The sequence below is a fragment of the Abrus precatorius genome, unplaced genomic scaffold (genome assembly GCF_003935025.1).
Source record: "Abrus precatorius isolate BTA unplaced genomic scaffold, Abrus_2018 Scaffold9, whole genome shotgun sequence".
In the NCBI taxonomy this organism is placed as follows: Eukaryota; Viridiplantae; Streptophyta; class Magnoliopsida; order Fabales; family Fabaceae; genus Abrus; species Abrus precatorius.
Genome location: NW_020874439.1, coordinates 4,783,984 through 4,802,237, shown reverse-complemented (window position 1 = coordinate 4,802,237; position 18,254 = coordinate 4,783,984). Strand labels below are relative to the sequence as shown.

Genomic DNA, 18,254 nt, shown 5'->3' with positions numbered 1-18,254 from the left:
TTGCGATTGTCAAATTTCGCATCTGGAGTGGCAGCGGAAGGAAGTAATTCATTGAACTCACAGAGAAGGCTATATACCGAGTCAAGGTAGGTCGACATAGAATCCTTAATCTAATGGGCACTAAGGATAGTCATAAGGTCTTCACAAACTTGGTAGAGTCGCTGAGAATTGTTTATAAAGAGTTGTTGGGCTTGTGTTCAAACAGCTTTGCAAGTTTTGTGAGTGCGAAAGACATCACGAAGAGATGGGTGAATCGTGGCTCGGATGATACAGCACAACTGAGCGTCAACTTTTCTCCACAGAGGACGGTCGTCTTCTAGGACATCGTCTGCTATTTAGGTGAGATGGGTCTCATAATCCTTTCCAACAAGCCAAAGTTCAATGTGAGAAGCCCAAGAGGAGTAGTGCTTACCATCCAACAGCTCATAAGCGAGAGGTGTAGTGACATGGTTCGTAAAAATCTGAGTGTCAGCTTTTGGAGTGCTAGAGGCCATTGGTCAGTGAGAAGAGAGAGAATAAATGCAGCAAAAAAAGGCAAAACAAGGTTGAATAGATGTCCAAACAACCAACCGAGACCGGATACAAGTAGAGGAGAGAGGGGCGAGCAAGCCCTAGTCGACAGCGTGAGAAAATGCGACAGAGAAGAGGTGGCACGTGGGGGCGCGTGAGGACTCCAATGAAGGCGCGGTCAGTGGGGTTTGGCCGATCTGACAAAGGTGACCACAACGGCGGGGTTGCCGTAGTGATCGGAGGCTAGATGATGGTGGTGGAAGCAGAACAGTGGCGAACGGTGGTGGTGGTGCAGAACAGGAGGGTTAAATTTCAGAAACCGCAATTGAGACAGTTTTCGAAAAAAAATGGCACCGGTGAACAGTGGGTCCACCAGGAAAAAAACGGATTAGGGTTGCCTCTCCTTAGGCTCTAGATACCATGTTGAAAGAAAAAATATTGAATCCGTATGTATTAGGGCACAACAGAGTTATTCCAATGAAGGCGCGGTCAGTGGGGTTTGGCCGATCTGACAAAGGTGACCACAACGGCGGGATTGCCGTAGTGATCGGAGGTTAGATGACGGTGGTGGAAGCAGAACAGTGGCGAACGGTGGTGGTGGTGCAGAACAGGAGGGTTAAATTTCGAAAACCGCAATTGAGACAGTTTTCGAAAAAAAATGGCACCGGTGAACAGTGGGTCCACCAGGAAAAAAACGGATTAGGGTTGCCTCTCCTTAAGTTCTAGATACCATGTTGAGAGAAAAAATATTGAATCCGTGTGTATTAGGACACAACAGAGTTATTCCAATTTATAGCGAAGAGTACATAATTACAAAATATACAGTTACTATATTTATAAGATTCTAATAGATTCTAACACAAATTATGATAAAATAGTTCAACTTTCACCTTCTAACATCTAAATTATCAAAAGAAGACCCATCAAACATCTATTTGAGCTTAGGTACAGAAACTAAAGACCCAATGCCTAAAGCACACAACAATGGGTCACCTTAATTATAATGATAAGACAAATGGCATAGTGAAGGCATCATTTTGGAGGATGACATTTGGAGTTGTTGATAAAAACCATTAGAGGAAAGCTAGATCAAAGGGAGAAAGCCATCAATGAGCCATCTTGGAGATGCAAGAGAGCAAGTTTCTCCACTGATATTAAAGCTTCAAAAATAAAGAAGATTCAACACATGAAAAAAAAAAAGAAATTATCTTTAAATCCCTTTACTCTATAATTACACTTGACCTTTTTGCATCCATTGATTCCATGGCCATGTTAAGCTAGATCTTCCATCTAGGCTAAGGGTGATTTTGAAGCCCAAGACATGGTTTATTTTTGACAAATATAACAGTCTGAGTTTTAATAAAGCTTGCACAAATATATCAGTCTTGAGTTTTAATAAAGCTTGCTAGTGTTCTTCCTTTAAATTTTCTTATGATTCTCATGATATCTTTAATTGCTTAGGGTTCACACAAGCAAGATCTTCAAGGATTTCTAAAAATAATTGAGAGGTGTATGATCCATGTAATTGTCTCATTTTCCAAACACCTAGTAGAACTTTGTGATTAATGATTAGGAGTCCTTATGATTGTTGAGATCCTACATCGACCATAGATATGGCCAAAGTAGAGTTTATAAAGGCTTGGTAATCCTCACTTTACAAGCTAGCTTTTGGGGTTAAGTGAGGTCAAATCCCAAATTCAAGAGCAATAATTATGATAAATATAATTTAAGATTTGATCACATGCAAAAAAGCGACTGTTTCTTATATCAACCAATATTTTTCTCATCTTCATGCATTTGTTGGGTTGCATCACATGTGCAAAGCAAGATGGCTTGATGGATAGGAATCGGGCAGTGAAGGGCTTTGCTGCTTAAAGACATACTAAGGAATGACTGGTATAGCCTGTAGGCCCTTTAAGTTATCTATGTGATTGGCAGAAGGAGAATGTAATTTTAATAAAATAAATTCATTAACATAAAGGAAAAAGATTAAAGAGAAATTGGAGGATAAGAGATCCTCCTTTGCAAAAGAAAATTAAAACAAAATAGCTTAAGATAAATATCACTGAAGCAAAGCTACCCAACCCCTTAACATGTAGGAAACCCCTCTAAAAGACACACAGTTTTACACCATGCAGAAGTTAAATGCCTTATCCCATCCCAAAGAAGTTTCACCTTCAGATAACTCTTCTTAAAGATACAAGAATTATGCAGTAAGCCTGGACACTGATGTCCAAGGTAGTATCATGGTGTTGGACACGTTTCCGACACCTCACCGACATGCACTGAACACGTCTCGGTATCTGTGTCCATGTGAAGCCGATGCTTCATAGTTATGGACCGACCATATGGAACAAGAATAGCATACTGACACAACTTTCTCTTCTTTACTGCTGCAAAATCAGCAAAACTGATCATCGAACTTAAGACACATCCAACTCTCTCCAAAGATGCCAAACAACAAATTTCATAAAGAAACAGCCCCAGAACAGTGGGGTAAAATGATTGTTTAATTAGTCTCTCGTCATTGTATCTTGTCTCCACAATAATATAATTAGCATTTTTTATTTTTTTTCTTGGCATCATGGAAGGTTGTTGCATTGTAACTTGTGAGGTCACAAATTCAAATTCTAGAAACAGTCTCTCCATTTGTAGAGGAAAGGCTACATACATCTATCCTCCCCAAACCCCACTAGGTAGGAGTCTCATGCATTGGGTTGCCCTATTTTATTATATTTTTTCTCGCTTTACTCCCTTTTCTATACCCACCTGTTAATCTTGGCTTTATAATTTGTTTAGTTTAACATCAATTTTCTCCAGGAACGAACTTTACCCACTACACTGCATTATACTACAATTTCTGGTAAGATTTAAACTTTGATTAGAAACTACATTATGAAATATTCAAGTTTTTGGCTTGTGACAAGGATGGATAGTACCGAGTACCCATCAATGTGGCTGTGAGTGCCATCTGTGGACACTGGTGACCAATCATTGCTCTAGGAGTGGGATTCTGGCGGTTATATGTTAGTGTAATCCTGCCTCTTAGTAGGATGACGATGACCATAATACTATATGCCCAAAGAGGTTCCACACCACTGGCCAAGAGAGTATTTGCAGAAAAAAGGATGTTTTTCAGTTGAGAAAATATTTTGGAAACTTTGGGGAAATACACATAGTGGATAAGAAGATTTATCTGAAAAATCATTGGGCCTTATGAGTTCATCTTTATTAATCCTAAGCTGATAAATGAAAAGATGTTTTTATTCTTGACACTCCCACTCTACATAATTAAACTTGAACACAAGGTTGATGGGCTTGTTCTTTCGTACATCCTTCAGGCCCCCTTTGGCTTTCATTTATGTGGGTATGTGGTGTGTGTGTGACACACACACATAATCATTTCTAAGTCAATACCAAAGGGTGTAAGCTTTCGGGGATACTTAGAAGCTAAAAATAATTAAATTTACTTTCAACCCAACTTCAGTTCGGGCCTTTTAATAAACATTTGCAATTTATGCTAGTAGAAACAAAATCAACAAATAAATTGTAAACTTTGAAGTCAAGCAACCATTATTTTGGGTTCTTTCTAAAATGAAACTTGCAATAATTCAAACAACACAAGAAAATCATTATTCCATTTAAAAAACCTAAGTCTAGAGAGTAGAGACCCCTACTAACTACTAGGTGATTATAAAATTCCATCAAATCAACCCAATCAAAAAATTGTCATAAAAGTAGCTAAACAAGAATAACAAAAACGGGTAAATAAAATGCAGATGTCCTCCTGAAACTAGACTTACTTTCAAATCATGAGCAAGTTTTAAATTTTCTTCAAGATATCCTTTCCTTCGAGCTAAATCATTAGATGCGGATGAGATGGCTTCATTTTGCTTGTCATCAACGGCCTAACCAACATATATGACAAGTGAAGTTTAAAAATGAAGCTGTCTAGAGTGCAAATATAACTATAACAAAGACATCAACTAACCATTCTTAGCTCAGAGAATTGCCTCTCCAGTTTGCATTTCTCATTCACCAGCTGTAGTTCCTGCCACCATTAAATTTAGTTAATTCCCTTCAATGCCAAAGATGTAGGTGTAACTTCCACACCAGTGTATATTTCATACCTTCATACAGGCAATAGCAATCTGTTCACGAAGGGAGAGGATCTCCTCTTCTTGAACCCTTGCTTGTGAATAAAGTTCCTGTAAATAAACTTAATATCTGATGGAATTGTATGAAATATCTTGTATATTTTAAAAACAAATAAATGTATCATGATCTCTTCTAGCAATTTTTTTCGTGTGCCTGAATGTCCAAAAAATTAGAATACTGTTATAACTTATTACCATGGCGTCTAGGTCCTTGATGTGATCGAGTGCATCATTGCTTTTGAAATTTCTTTGAGCCAGTTTAGTTTCAAAATTGTGCCTATGATGCAAACATCAAGAAATTTATCACATCATGACTTGAACAGAACAGATTGTAAGTTTTAATATAAATCAAGACTAAACACATAAAAAATAAGCAACATATAAGGGACTATAATCACTTCCCTTAAGGAGGATCCTGTATCCTCCAAATTATTTGTAAATATATTCTCTTGATCTTAATGAATGTCTACTTTTATCATTAAAAAATGACATTGAATATGCCAGAACAAGACGTTCGATGAATTCAGGTAGGTTGTAATCATACTCAGTAAACTGAAGGTATTATTCTTACTGATTCACTGTAGATTGGAATGTCAATGCATCTGACCTATAAAATGCAAAGCTAGAGTATAAGAAAGAACATTAAGGTAACAATTGCAGAATATAATGCTAATCTTAAAAGGGCAACTATGAAAAGGAGATGGAAATTTTATCAATATCATATCGTAATAATCAAGGAGTTAACAGTAGGAACTATATCAGCATCCAAAACAACACTCAACAGAAAAAAAAAAAAAAAAAGATTTCATGTCCTATGTTATATAATATGTATTACCTGCCAAGAATCTCAGAGCCTTTACTTGGAATTCCATTATTTTGAAGCCCATGCGAAGAACTTTTAACAGAAGACATAGAACGGTCTGCACAAGAATCTCTTCAAAATAACCTGTAATTGAATCATAGTTGATTCTTTCCATTATTACCAATAAATTCCTGCATTTTGTCTCATTTGATCCCCTTATTCAGGTCCAAATCAAGGTTTCTGTATGATCTGATTCTTACCCGGAAATGCTTCAACAGGAAACAGATACCAAGGAGTTAACAACTCATTCAACGCCCAAAGGATAATTTATTAATTCGCAATAAATTACTTCACAAACTAAACCTCTCTCAGAAACTGCCACCAAAAAAAAAAAAACAATTATTTTCCCAAAATAAGTTAATCTAAACACAAACTAAGTAACGGAACACATATACACACAACAATATCTTATTCTACCAGCAAACAATAAACCGGTATGCACAACTAAATAGCAACTTGCAAGACAAAGACCATTCAATAGCAAAAGTAGCATACATTCAAACAGCAACAATTACATTCACACCAGATAAGCATGACCACTAGAACCTGTATAACCATCCAATTAACACCACAAACCAAACTCTCAACTCCTCAAAATTAATCCATTTCACCAATCGATACATTCATGAGAACCCTGCTAATGCTTTTTTTTCCACACACAATAATCGTAACAGAATGCAAAAAACAAAAAAGTTAAAAAAAAAATCCAAATTGGAACACCAGAGCATCCAAATTAACGTATCAACGTGAGCAATGACAATTGTAAAAAAAAGGGGAAATAAAGACCGTGATCAGATGCAGGAGCTCACCGACAGCAAGTACAACGTTGGGAAGCACCGAAAAAAGGAGGTTGTAAGAGAAATGTGGAGAGAGAGAGAGGAAGCGAGAAATTATACGATGGTGGCAGAGAGAGAGGAAACGTGGGTTTGTGTGGGGCGAGTCAAAGGAGATAGAGAAATTGTAAAAATGAGACTTTTTCAAATTTCAAAGAGAAAATAAATAAATAATGGCTATTGAAAAGAGGACATGAAAAGGAATAGAAAGAGTGAAGAGTGTGAAATCGATTTTGCCAATCTGTGCCTCTTTTAACGGGGAAACTTGCAAGTGTTTTACACGTTTGGGGCGGCTTATTTTTTCCCTTTTTTTTTTAAAACGGATATACAATGTCAAGAGAGTAAACACCAATTTTAATTATTTTAATTTTAAAATTTTGACTTAATAACATTTTGATGCTATTTTAAATCTTTTACTTAGTTTCATTTTGCTAATAATATTTTTTTTTGCTAATAAGACTTAGTTACATTTTTATTTCACTAGTTTGGTTAAATGCAATTTTGGTTCTCAATTGTTTTAGCTAATTATATAAATTTAATCCTCAATCAATCTTTATTTACTTAAAATTCTCAATTCTTTATTTTTTTTATTCAATATTTTAGAGAATTTGTAATAAAATTAGACAATAAAGTAATTCTAAAAGTTCAAAAGCACTAAAATGAGGAAATAATGATAAACTTGAATTTTTTTTATAAGATATGAGATTAGGGTTTCAAGAGGAAAAGCTTTAAGAGTTATTTTAATTTTGGGTAGAAAATTATGTTTTAATTGGTTATTTTTTAATAGATAAAAATTTAATTTATAAAAACTTTGAGTAGAAAATTAGCATTTAAAATATTTAGGTAGAAAAAAAATCAACAACGACTAAATGTGCACAATTTTATAAATAAAGGAACTTAATTAACTCAGGAAATTTAGAAACAAAAATTGCACATAACTTAAACTAGAGGGACAAAAAATTGTAATTATGCCCAAAAGTTTAATTAAAATGCATGGTTGTAAAGAACTTTTATACTAGCAATTAATTATCAATTGTCATATTATTAATTTTTTTTATTATAATCACTTAAAAAGCCATGAATTAAATATTATCGCCATGAATTAATATTATCTAATTGATTGATAATTATTAAAAAAGGACAATGATTACTAATCAACCAAATATAAATTTTTAATTTTCATATATGGGTAACATATCTTACTTTAGTAGATTAATTGTATGTTACATTTAATTATTGAGCAGTTTTTATTACCGTGAACATGTAATATTAACAATTTTCGTAAATTTCTTTGAAAAATGCTTAAGAGTGTGTTTGAGAGAAAGGTTTTAGAGGATAAGGGAAGGAGAGAATTTTTTAAATTTTAAAATAAAAAATTATATATTATTTTATGATGATAAATGTATGATTAATATATTACGTTTATGATAATATATTAATTTATATATTTTATTTTAAAAAATATTAATTTTAAATGCATTTATTAAAATAAAAAATGTTCTCCCCTCTCCTTATCAAATCACATGACCCCAAAAAGACTGCCCTATGATTTATTATCATAGAGAAGGAAGTTGGCTTAGGTTTATTTGTGCAGAGGACATACTTGACTTTAATTAACTCTAAAAATTAAGTTGGTTTAAGATTAATAGGTCAAAATAGGTAAAGATTATGAAAATTCAGTGATTGAGTTTGATATTTATATTAAAAAATTGTACTTGTGAAAATGATTTGATTTAATTAAGGTTATATTTGGTAAAATTGTCTCAAAGTTTATATTTTGTAGCTTATGGTTGATAAGCTTGTTGAAAAATTTGCAGCTTATAATTAGTTGATTTGAACAATTTGATAAGACTTGTTATGAAACTAGCTGAAATATCTTAACGGATTAAAAGAGAAAAGTTAGAGTAATTTTGTGTTAACATAAATTATTTAGAAATTAAAGTGTAAAGATGAGAAAAAATTTTCATAGTTAGCTTTCAATAAGTTATAAACTACTTAAAATAACAGTATTTCATAAACTAACTTTCAAAAATTATAATTTTTATTTATTTATTTATTTCTCAAGCATCTCTATTAGTTTATTGCCAAATAAGTTATAAATTTATATTACCAAACACACTGTAAATTAAAGACGCTTCATTTGTTGTTCTTATTGCTTTATCACTCTCAACTTCCTCTTTAGTTTCTTCTATCATGCTCGCAAGTCCTTGAATTATTTTTTTTTTTGTTTCTTTGCTTTATATTGTTAAATGAGATTCTTGATTCAATCACACTCACAATTGGATACTTGATATCGATTGGCATTTGGCAACATTAATATATTTCAAGCTAAGGGGCTTGAGGCAAGGTTGCTCAACTGCATTGCCTACAAATGAGAGTTGAGAAAAGGTTGGGGAAACATGATGGCATAAGCACAAGTAATGGCTGCTCAATTGTTTACAAACAACATCATAGTATTGTGCATAATTGCTCTCACACTAACAAACGATGACCCAATTGCTAATGAATAACGACATGAATTTTAGGGGCATGTCTGTGCACAGTAACAATTATTGAATGATAACATACCATCCGGTGTGATACTCAAGACTAGATTGTACTTAATGGCAGTAAGTAGGATCTGAATTTCGGGTTAAAGGAGAAGAATGGCTGGGTTTGGAAATGATGTGATACTTAAGATTAAAACCTCAAGAGTAACATGAAAATTGGAAGCAAAAAATAAAACTGAACGTGCTGTTGACCAAAAGAAAAATGCGCTATTAACGAAGCTTTAAGGATTTTTTTTTCGACGGAGATCTCAATGGAGATCCAAACAAGCGATAAAATACGCAAAATTATTTTGTTATTGACCTAAAACCATAGCACAATGGTGTCATGCGTTTAAAAATCTGAACGTGCTGTTGACCGGAAGCAAAAAAAAAAACTGAAAGAAAACAAGTGTGTATAGTATTAAAAAAGGCAAATCTCATTATATATATAAAAAAAAAGGCAAAACAAGTTCGCTTTTCTAAAATGTGATTCTTGAAGTTAAACAACTGACCTCTAAAGACTTGTAGACCTCAATTCATGAACCCTGAAGTGCATTTTCTTCCTTTTTAAAAATGGAAAAATGGGTCAGACCCGCAAAACAAAAAGGAAACAATAAATTCTACCCTTATTTCTATTCATCTGTCCATATAAAAAATTAAGACATCATCAATTATTATTCTTCCACTAATATCCGTATGATCATATAAAATATATATATATTGTTTAAACAGTCTAAGAGTTAAAAAGAAACCGATTAATGAAGAGCCTAATTTCTTCTCACTCAAGACAGATAAATAGGAATGGAGGTAATACATACTTGAACCAAAGAATACCCAACTCCACAGCATGACTATGCTTAGCAGGGCCACTCTATAATCACTGAATAATTAAAAAGAAAACCTGGTGTTATATAGCTCCCGCTATTCGGGGGAGAGAGAAAGGGGGGAGGGGTTCCAGGACCACAAAAATGGGTTTACAGTAGGTAGGCAGCCTTGCATTTTGCAAAGGGTTGATTCCACAACTTCAACCTGTAATCTTTGGGTCATAAACGTACAAGTCCAGCCATACTTTCTCTAATATCAGTACCAATTCATAAATAATTTGACCAATGCTTTTGTAGTAAGAATTGACCACTATTCTACAGAATTGTTGTTAAAAACCTAGCAATTTCAACACATTTATGTCGTTTACCAAAAATTTGAAATAGATTTCTTTTTGTACCAAAAACTAGATGATAAATAGTTTTTTCATTTTTTTTGAGGGACAAAGGAGGACTGGAACGTTTTAAATACAGCTTGGTCAAACACATAAAGAAATCAACTCTCAGATTTCCTAATTTTCTTTCCTGCACAGGACGTGAACTTCGAAGTGGTAAAAACAACATATTGGCTTTGAAATATGTGGCTACCTCTTGCAAAACTCTCATTTTCCTGATTGTGACACAGCCATGAAGCTCAACTTAAGAAAGCCATGAAAATCCCCTGCGATCCAGTAAAAGGAAAAAGTCAAGTGTGTATTCTTACATTGACCATATTAAACTTCAAAATATCTACATTAAAATTTGGCAAAAGCAGAAGTTGTAGTTAAAAGATCACTTCTAAAATCAAATGTTGTAGAATGGTCAAATAGAGCAAAACTCTCAAACTAAACTTATATGAAAATTTTGCAGTCCTCCTCATAGGATAAAATTGACGCCTATATAGTTGAACAGCGATGAAGATAACAATTACAAAATCTAGCATAAGGAGATTATTACTTTAAGCTGATTTAATTAGCTCATCCTATTGATAAATGAGATGAGGCTGATGAACTATTTGACAAAAATAGAAAATTGAGCATATCTTAAAATGATGATTTCAAATACTAATTCAGATGAAAATTATAAAGCAAATGCATTTGATAAACAGAGGAAAATGACAAGCAAACACTCAAGATATGAAGGGACATATTGCAAATGTAATATTAAAAAATTAAAAGTTAATATAAATCCAATTACATTAATCGAATGCTGAAGATTTATAGAAATTGGACAAGAAAATTCAATAAATCATATCATTAAGACAGCTCTTAGAGCCATATTTGACAAATGTATCTAAATATGGACACATGATACAGATCAGTGTAGTTAGTATCGATTCACAATACGATACTAACAATTCGAATCGATTCTGTAACACAAGGATCCGAATTGTAAGGCAGAATCGATTTAACGTTTGAATCATTGCCATAATTGCTTGAATCTTACGTATCGGGCTGAATCGTGAATCTGGATCGCGGCACACAATTCCTTTGCAAACCGGGTAGCGCTCAAATCGGAGCGGTGCAGTGTGGCTGTCGGCCGCCACATCATGGGGCATTTGGCACCGTGGCAGGTGCAGGTGTTCGCAGTCAAAACAGGGAGACATTCACGATCTGGTGATTTGGGGGAAAGAAAGAAACCCTATTCTATTTTTTATAAAACACCTTTTGGATTATTTTTTAAGGGTAAAAAAGTCATTTACCCTTTATAAAACGTGTTAATTTCGTCTTCCCCACCCTCTCTTCTCTCCGCGAAAAGTCTGACCTTGCGTCGCAGTTTCTCCCATTCTCACAGGCACACCCATTCCATTTTGCCGGAGAAATCAGCTAGTCCGGAGGCTCACCTGCTCCATTTTGCTGGAGAAATCATCTTTTCTGGCATCTCCTTTGTTTTTCTGTTCACTGGAAAAATCAGATTTTCCGGCATTTGTTCATTGCTTCCCTTTTCAAGATTTCTGGTATTCAAGATTTTTGGTGATCGCCTCTGCCATTGCAACAGTTCCTATTTTTTATTTGTTTTCTCCTCTTTTTGTTAGGTACATATTATTTGACTTCAAAATGTTAATATATGAGATGTTTTGATGTTTCTTTGTTACAAAATGGCGGTCATGGCAGCGTCATGGTGGAATTCAGTGGCGGTTTTTAACCCCGCCGTTACAGCGTTACCATTTTATGGCGTTTTTCAATGGCGGCCGTTACGTCCATGGCGGTAACGGCGGCCATGGCGGAAAATGTAGAAAAATGGCATTTTTGTCGGAAAAATTGAGTTGGGCCACTGATTGGACCTGCTCCAAAAAGAAAATCTGTGAGCCCAAACCCTTTATCACATATTTTCTTCCTTTCTTCATGGCTGCTATGCCACTGTGGAGCGGCAGTCCAACATTTGATGCTTGCTGTAAAGTATTTCTTCGTAGAGGTTAAGCCCTAATTGTAGTGTCATGGTGTGGGTGTGCACTTTTGAAGTGTAATGGAGAAAGAGAGCAAAATTCCAATCTTGCCCTTGCTTTACGTATTTTAGGGTTTTTTAAGGGCAAAATAGACTTTTTCCACTTAAAATTTTTACATTCTCTTAAGCGGTAAATTTTCTGAAGGGTAAAATATTTAGGGTTCTCTCTGCACTGTTTTTCTTCCTTCTTCTCTAAAGCTAACTTCTCCATCTCCTTCATCATTTTCGCCAGAGAAGACATCCTTTCCGGCTGTTTTCCGGCAACTGAGTCGAAGGCCCTATTTTCCGACGTCCATTGTCCATTTTGCTTCTCTGAGCTCTGTCCCTCTTTCTTAGTTTTTCCCTCTCCTATTTTTTTTTTCAGTTCTGTTTTTCCCTCTCCCATTTGTTTTACTCCCCCATTTTTTTTTGTTTTTCTTATTATTTTGTTTTCTTGATTCTATTTTTCTGTTTTCACTTCCAAGTTTCCTTCTTCATATTTATTTTAATTCTCTACTTTTCTGTTGTTATAACTTCAGCTTTTTTTCACTATTGTACAACCATTTTATTCTTTTTTTCTCAAAACCTTCCTTCTTTTATATGTACTTAGTTTTCTAGTTTTATATCACATTTTGCAATATATATATGACCGCCATTATTCCGCCATAACCCGCCATGGCATCCGCCATAATTTTATGGCAGTTTTTTTGCTTTCCACCATTGATAACATTGACAATACTCTTATATTTATATTTTTTATGTTTTAAATTATTGATCTTGAATTGTAAGATTCAAGATACGATTCGATTCACGATTCAAAAATAGGTCTTACGATTCACAACTTGAAGCCCAATTTAACTATCTTGAGACAGATTACTCAAACTACTTTTGGGAGAGCACTTAATGGATATTAAGAAATTATGCCAGTTCCAGGTGTAAAGATGGTTCTTTCACTCAAGTCCCTTTTCCTATCTAATGTCCTTCCTACCAATTTTGATATCAGCAATTCAGCATTTCTTAACCAGAGACTCAAATCAAAGCAAAGATTTTTCTTAAGAATGTCAACATGGTTCTGAAATACTGAATTGAACTGCAAAAGACCCTGTTTTCCTAAGGGTGAATCAAAATGCAATGTGAATTGTAAGATTCATAATCAAGGAAGTGCACAGTTGCACAAGCCTGTTTCTGGTTGCCATCTTCACAAAAATCTACCTATGTGATTCCAGCCATAGCAACACCTGGTATTATTGCCCCATGATGGCTGTTCAGCACCCAATCCCTCCAATATCTGTTTACTTGGAATTGCAACAAAAATTGAGATTCCATGCAATTCTGCCAACTCAACATAGATTCCACAACAAAACAAAAACTTCAACCAATCTGCATTGACTGGACGAGGACTTGCTTCAAATCACATAAATCTAATTGCAGTTCATGTGATTCCAGTTCCAACTAATTACTACCACATTTGTCACATTAAACTAGCCATTTCCACTAAGAGAAAAGAACAGAGGTTTGTATTTGAAAGCGGAAATATGCAGCTCTTTTGAAAAATGTAATTATTGAAGTAAATATCTTCCATCAGCAAAAGGATGTTACAGCAATTTGGAAATTTTGTTCAAGAAAGTATCCACAATGCCAATTTCAAAAATAAATCAAGTTACTATTCTAAACCAGTAATTCATACTTTTCCTAGCATTAATATTTGCCACTCTTTTGAGTTTAACTAGCAGAAAAACACAACTATTTTTATTTAATCTCCTTCGATAAAATTTAGTCTTGACACGTGTTAGCAGCTAAACTTATTGGTCAAGAGCCTCTTGGATGATGGGCGTGATATAATGAGGCACGCAGGGTCCAATCAATGGCACCAAATTTTCCCCATTGCGCCCTCTCCCTTCCACTGAGGTGAGCAATACTTTTCACCAAATAATACATGGAAATATACCCATTGATCTAACTAGGTCATATGTCCATACACTGTTCTAAAATTCTAATAATTTTTGGGAAACTAATGTGTGCATGGAGATTAATTATTGGAAAATAGTAAAAAGGGAAAGCCAAGTAAGGTGAGGAAATTGCCATCTGATTAAGAAATTAAAAACAAGAATGTCCAAAAAATTTGGCACCAGAGTCTCCTTTTTTTGTCTATCATTTACACCTACCAATTCCACTTATTATCAAACATAAAGTTGCACAAAACAAGAATGCAGGAAAACTACAACATCCCAAGCCTGAAATTGTAATCAAATGAATACGACTCATACAAGAAACTATAAATAGAGTACCTGAGAAATGAGATGTTACTTCACATTGGCCAATGCAGAATTCAGCGTCTTTTAGTAAGGGATTTATTATGCAACTCTAGCAAGCCTTGAAGGGATTCCAAAGACCATGTTTCTTCATTTTGGGCATATACCTTTTGATGTTGAGAGTCTATTATTATGCTGACATTACCAAACCCATATATTTGATGACCATTGTGCATTCTACCAGGCTTAAGCTTGAATAGTAAACCATGTTGCTGAGCATGGGCTTCAATGACTTCTTTCAAGCTCAACTCATGCACACCATCAGCGTTGACTGCACCACCCACGCTTGCAGCAGCTTGCTGTTGAGCATAGGCAGCTGCTTTCTGCTGAGCCTCGAATTGCCTTTGCTCAAGTACCCTAAGATAGCTGATATTCTCCTTTAAACCAGGTTGGACCACCTCCATACCTTCAACAGCCTGGTTCATCATATCAAGACCACGATTAAGCTGGTATCGAATACTTTCATTTGCCAAAAGTTCTTTTGGAATAAGGTCTTTCCATCCCAAATACCATTTTGTAACTTCTTCAAAGTTAGGATTTGAGCACAACCAATGATACAAAACCTGAAGCCATTTGGCAAAGAAGACTTTCTCCATCATATCAACCATCAGATGAATAGGAATGACAGAAGCCCAGTTCATTACCCAGTAAAATTGATCAAGATTCTGACTTGCCGGGTTCACTTGGAACTCTTGCAAGACAAGCTGCAACTTTGGTACAATAAAACGAAGCATAAGTTGTTCCCAACTTGCAGAATCAAATACAGTCTTCCAAGGAGACAATATAGCATAAGCAGAACCATCACTTGGGTGCCAGGCACCAAGAACAGTACTCAACTTGAAACGAATCACCTGATAAATACCCTCCAACTTGTGTCCCAGCAGAGGCAGCCATGGATGCACCCAAGTGTGAATAGGAATGGTCTCACGATGTGGTTCCCAAGTATCTACAGCACTTGACAGTTTTGGCATGACTATATTGTCTAATACGGTAGCAAGGACTGAAGGAGGAAGTAACTTTTCCCATGATTCCAGAAACCGCAACATTGGTTCAGGATCCCGTGCTTGCCAGGTATTGATACCAGATATTCTGACAGCTGGCAATACAACCTCCGAAACCAATTGAGAATAAGGTGATGATATATCCCATATATCGACAGAATCTTCTCCTTCAAGCAACACCTTCCACTGTGATACCAACTCCAACCCATGAGATGGATTTCGAAGAGGATCCCATCCTTGGAACACTCTGATAAACAAAGGCAGAGCATATGAGCAAGCAATGCACGATAAATTACACAACTTGTAGTTATCAGCATATCTTGTGTGCAAGTCCCTAAAGCATTGAGCAAGTGAATCCAATGTCAATGTTCCTAAAGTGTTATCTTCTCCGACTCGCTCCAACACCCTCATTATTTCCTCCAAATAATCCAGCTGCTTCTTTTGAAACGCTGCCTCAGTTTCTAACTTCTCTTTTTCCTTTTTCAAGCTAAGCGCCGTCTCCCTCTCTCTTCTCAAATCTCTATCAATCTCTTGGATGTCAGCCTCAGCCAACCGAACTATTAACGCTACATTATGCTGAAGTTCCGGCATTGGGACATCATTTTCTTTTGCTTTCTCCTCTGCATTCAAATCAGACAAATTTGTCAACACCCGAACCTGCGGCCCCCTCATATCATAAACCTTCTGAACAACCTCCAGCTCTTGTTCTTGCTTGCTCGCCAACAACTCTTCTGCAGTTACATACTCTTCCTCCTCTTTCTTCTTCTTCAGCCTCGTCTGCTTCGACCACAACCTTTCCTTCGTTCTACTGACTGTAGTTTGTGTGACTCCCGGTACGCTCTTCTTCTCTTGCTGCAAAGCGGGCAACGGCACAGCCTCCTTAGAGTCATTAAACCCAATACCAGAATTCTTTGCTCTCAATTTTGCTTCAATGGGAGCCACAATACCTTGCTCATTCTTCCCAAGCCCACCCCCTTTATAACCCATCTTCTCCAACAGCTTCAGCCCAATCCCCTTCGTATGCTTCTCAAACTTCCCAACATCACCAAACCCATCTTGACCTAAATTCTGTCGCTGCCCCCTCTTCTTCTCCAACCTCTCTCTCTCCCTCCTCATTGCCCCCTCCTTAAGCTTCTTCCCAAATGCTGTAGGCAAAAAATTATCATCGCCACCATCGTCATTCTCCTCAGAATCATCATTTCTATCAGAACCATTAGCAACCTTACCAGAATTAAACCCTAAACCAGCGCCTGAAGTACTAGCAGACCCCGCACCAAGCCCTAACCCTAACCCTAACCCTGGCCTATCATCACTACCATAGCCATCCTTCTCATCATGCTCTTTGGCCTTATTATCAACAATTTCTTGATTGGGCATAAAAGTGCCCGTAGACACAAAATTCACAGGTTTAGTAAGGTCCTGCTTCTTCGAAAAATCGCGGTCCTTTCTCCGTTTTCTGCTAGAATAATCATTGTCTTCGTCGTCATCGGAATCCGCAAAAACACCGTACAAAACATCGTCCTTGGTCTGGGTGCGTTTTTCTTTGCGTTTCCGGTAGTAGAACTCACCACCGATCCATTGCCCACCTTCGTAATCATTCTCCATTCCGAATCGTTCCATTTCTTGATCCTCGTCCATGTTTAGAGCAAATACACGCTAAACCTGTAATCAAGACCAAGCAGAATAAAAAAAGAGAAAAGTCATGACAAAACAAAATGAAAAACTACACAGAGAATCAGTACACACTTTGCTTTACCCTTTCACTTCTTCTTCTTCTACCCTTGGGACGAGTCGAGTCTCACAAAATAAAGGCACGAAAGCGAAGCAGGGAAGAAAGGGCTTAGCACGGAAGGGTAACAGGGTTGAGGCAAAACGGTGTCGCTTTTGCACTGTATTTGATGATTGATAAGCCTTGAATAAAAGTTTTTGGTCAAGTAAAAGTTACAAAACATTGAAATTAGTCATTAAATTTTTCTTTATCAGGATTTAATTTTAATAAATTAAGTAAAAAAAATATTTACCATTAATTTTTGTCTAATAGAAGCATGGGTATGTTTGTACCTTTGTAACTAGGGTAATGGTCTTTGGTGTATTTGGTCGGAGTATTTTTGTTGTTTATTTATTGCATATTAAAAATCAATGTAAATAAAATACAAATAGATTTTTATCTATACACGTATCATAATTATGTATATTGTATTAAATATTATATTTTTATAATTAAAATAAAATAAATAATAAATATTAAAATTAAAATATTACTTTTAAGTAAAGAATAATTTTAGTTAAAATATATTACTTTTTTTTAGATTTTAGAATTAATTTTAATTAAAATATTCACTTTAAATTTCATTTCATCTTATAAAGATGCGTTTTAGTATCTTATTATTTCAACCCATAATATTATATTGCTTATTTATTAACGAAATTTTATCTCCAATTTTTTTTATTCACGGTAATTTTATATATAACATTTTATAAAAAAAATTTAGGTATACTAAATTTCATTAAATAACTTTTTATTTTCTTATAATTGTTTTATTAATATCTTATTCAAGAAAAGTTATGAAAAGTATTTTATTTGTAATCAAATATATAAATTACTAAAGAGTTTTATATGATCCATTTATTTTAATTTTTATTCGTATGTGAAAGATATTAAACATCCATAAACTTATGTAATTAATTATTCCATCCACGTTTAATTTATTTAAATAGCTTTGTACTTTTTTTAGTAATAACTTTTTATACTTTTGGTGATTGATCATGGTTCTCCACATTCATTGTATAAATATTTTATATCCAATAATAAAATAAATATTTTTTT

The 18,254-nt window shown here is 35.0% G+C and overlaps 2 protein-coding genes across 10 annotated transcripts in view; both read right to left on the bottom strand.

The window, feature by feature from the left end:
• Nucleotides 1-6,611, bottom strand: part of LOC113849124 — a 35,941-nt gene extending 29,330 nt beyond the window's left edge. For 2 of the 5 annotated variants that reach the window (XM_027478777.1, XM_027478780.1), the window contains exons 1-6: nucleotides 6,339-6,563; nucleotides 5,503-5,844; nucleotides 4,863-4,944; nucleotides 4,641-4,718; nucleotides 4,502-4,561; nucleotides 4,314-4,418 (exon numbers count right to left, since the gene is read on the bottom strand). In XM_027478777.1, coding sequence (XP_027334578.1) covers nucleotides 4,314-4,418; nucleotides 4,502-4,561; nucleotides 4,641-4,718; nucleotides 4,863-4,944; nucleotides 5,503-5,579 — 402 coding nt within the window. In that variant the 5' untranslated portion in view covers nucleotides 5,580-5,844; nucleotides 6,339-6,563. Of the gene's footprint in view, nucleotides 1-4,313; nucleotides 4,419-4,501; nucleotides 4,562-4,640; nucleotides 4,719-4,862; nucleotides 4,945-5,238; nucleotides 5,275-5,502; nucleotides 5,845-6,338 lie in introns of all 5 variants that reach the window. The other 3 variants (XM_027478776.1, XM_027478779.1, XM_027478778.1) reach the window with 3 other exon arrangements.
• Nucleotides 6,612-8,596: 1,985 nt separating this feature from the next.
• On the bottom strand, nucleotides 8,597-17,341 carry LOC113849898 (septin and tuftelin-interacting protein 1 homolog 1). 5 transcript variants are annotated; one of them, XM_027480133.1, is made up of 3 exons: nucleotides 17,174-17,341; nucleotides 14,403-17,089; nucleotides 8,597-10,372 (listed from the first exon to the last, which is right to left on the bottom strand). In XM_027480133.1, exon 2 carries the CDS (start codon nucleotides 17,063-17,065, stop codon nucleotides 14,444-14,446), a length of 2,622 nt encoding a protein of 873 aa, XP_027335934.1. In that variant the 5' UTR covers nucleotides 17,066-17,089; nucleotides 17,174-17,341; the 3' UTR covers nucleotides 8,597-10,372; nucleotides 14,403-14,443. The 5 variants fall into 5 exon arrangements, with proteins under 5 accessions (XP_027335934.1, XP_027335932.1, XP_027335935.1 ...); XM_027480131.1 differs by having other exon boundaries at nucleotides 17,179-17,333; XM_027480134.1 differs by having other exon boundaries at nucleotides 17,184-17,333.
• Nucleotides 17,342-18,254: the final 913 nt, after the last annotated feature.

Excerpts from the sequence above, each read along its gene's own strand:
- LOC113849898 (XM_027480133.1), bottom strand. The coding sequence starts at position 17,065 with ATGGACGAGGATCAAGAAATGGAACGATTCGGAATGGAGAATGATTAC.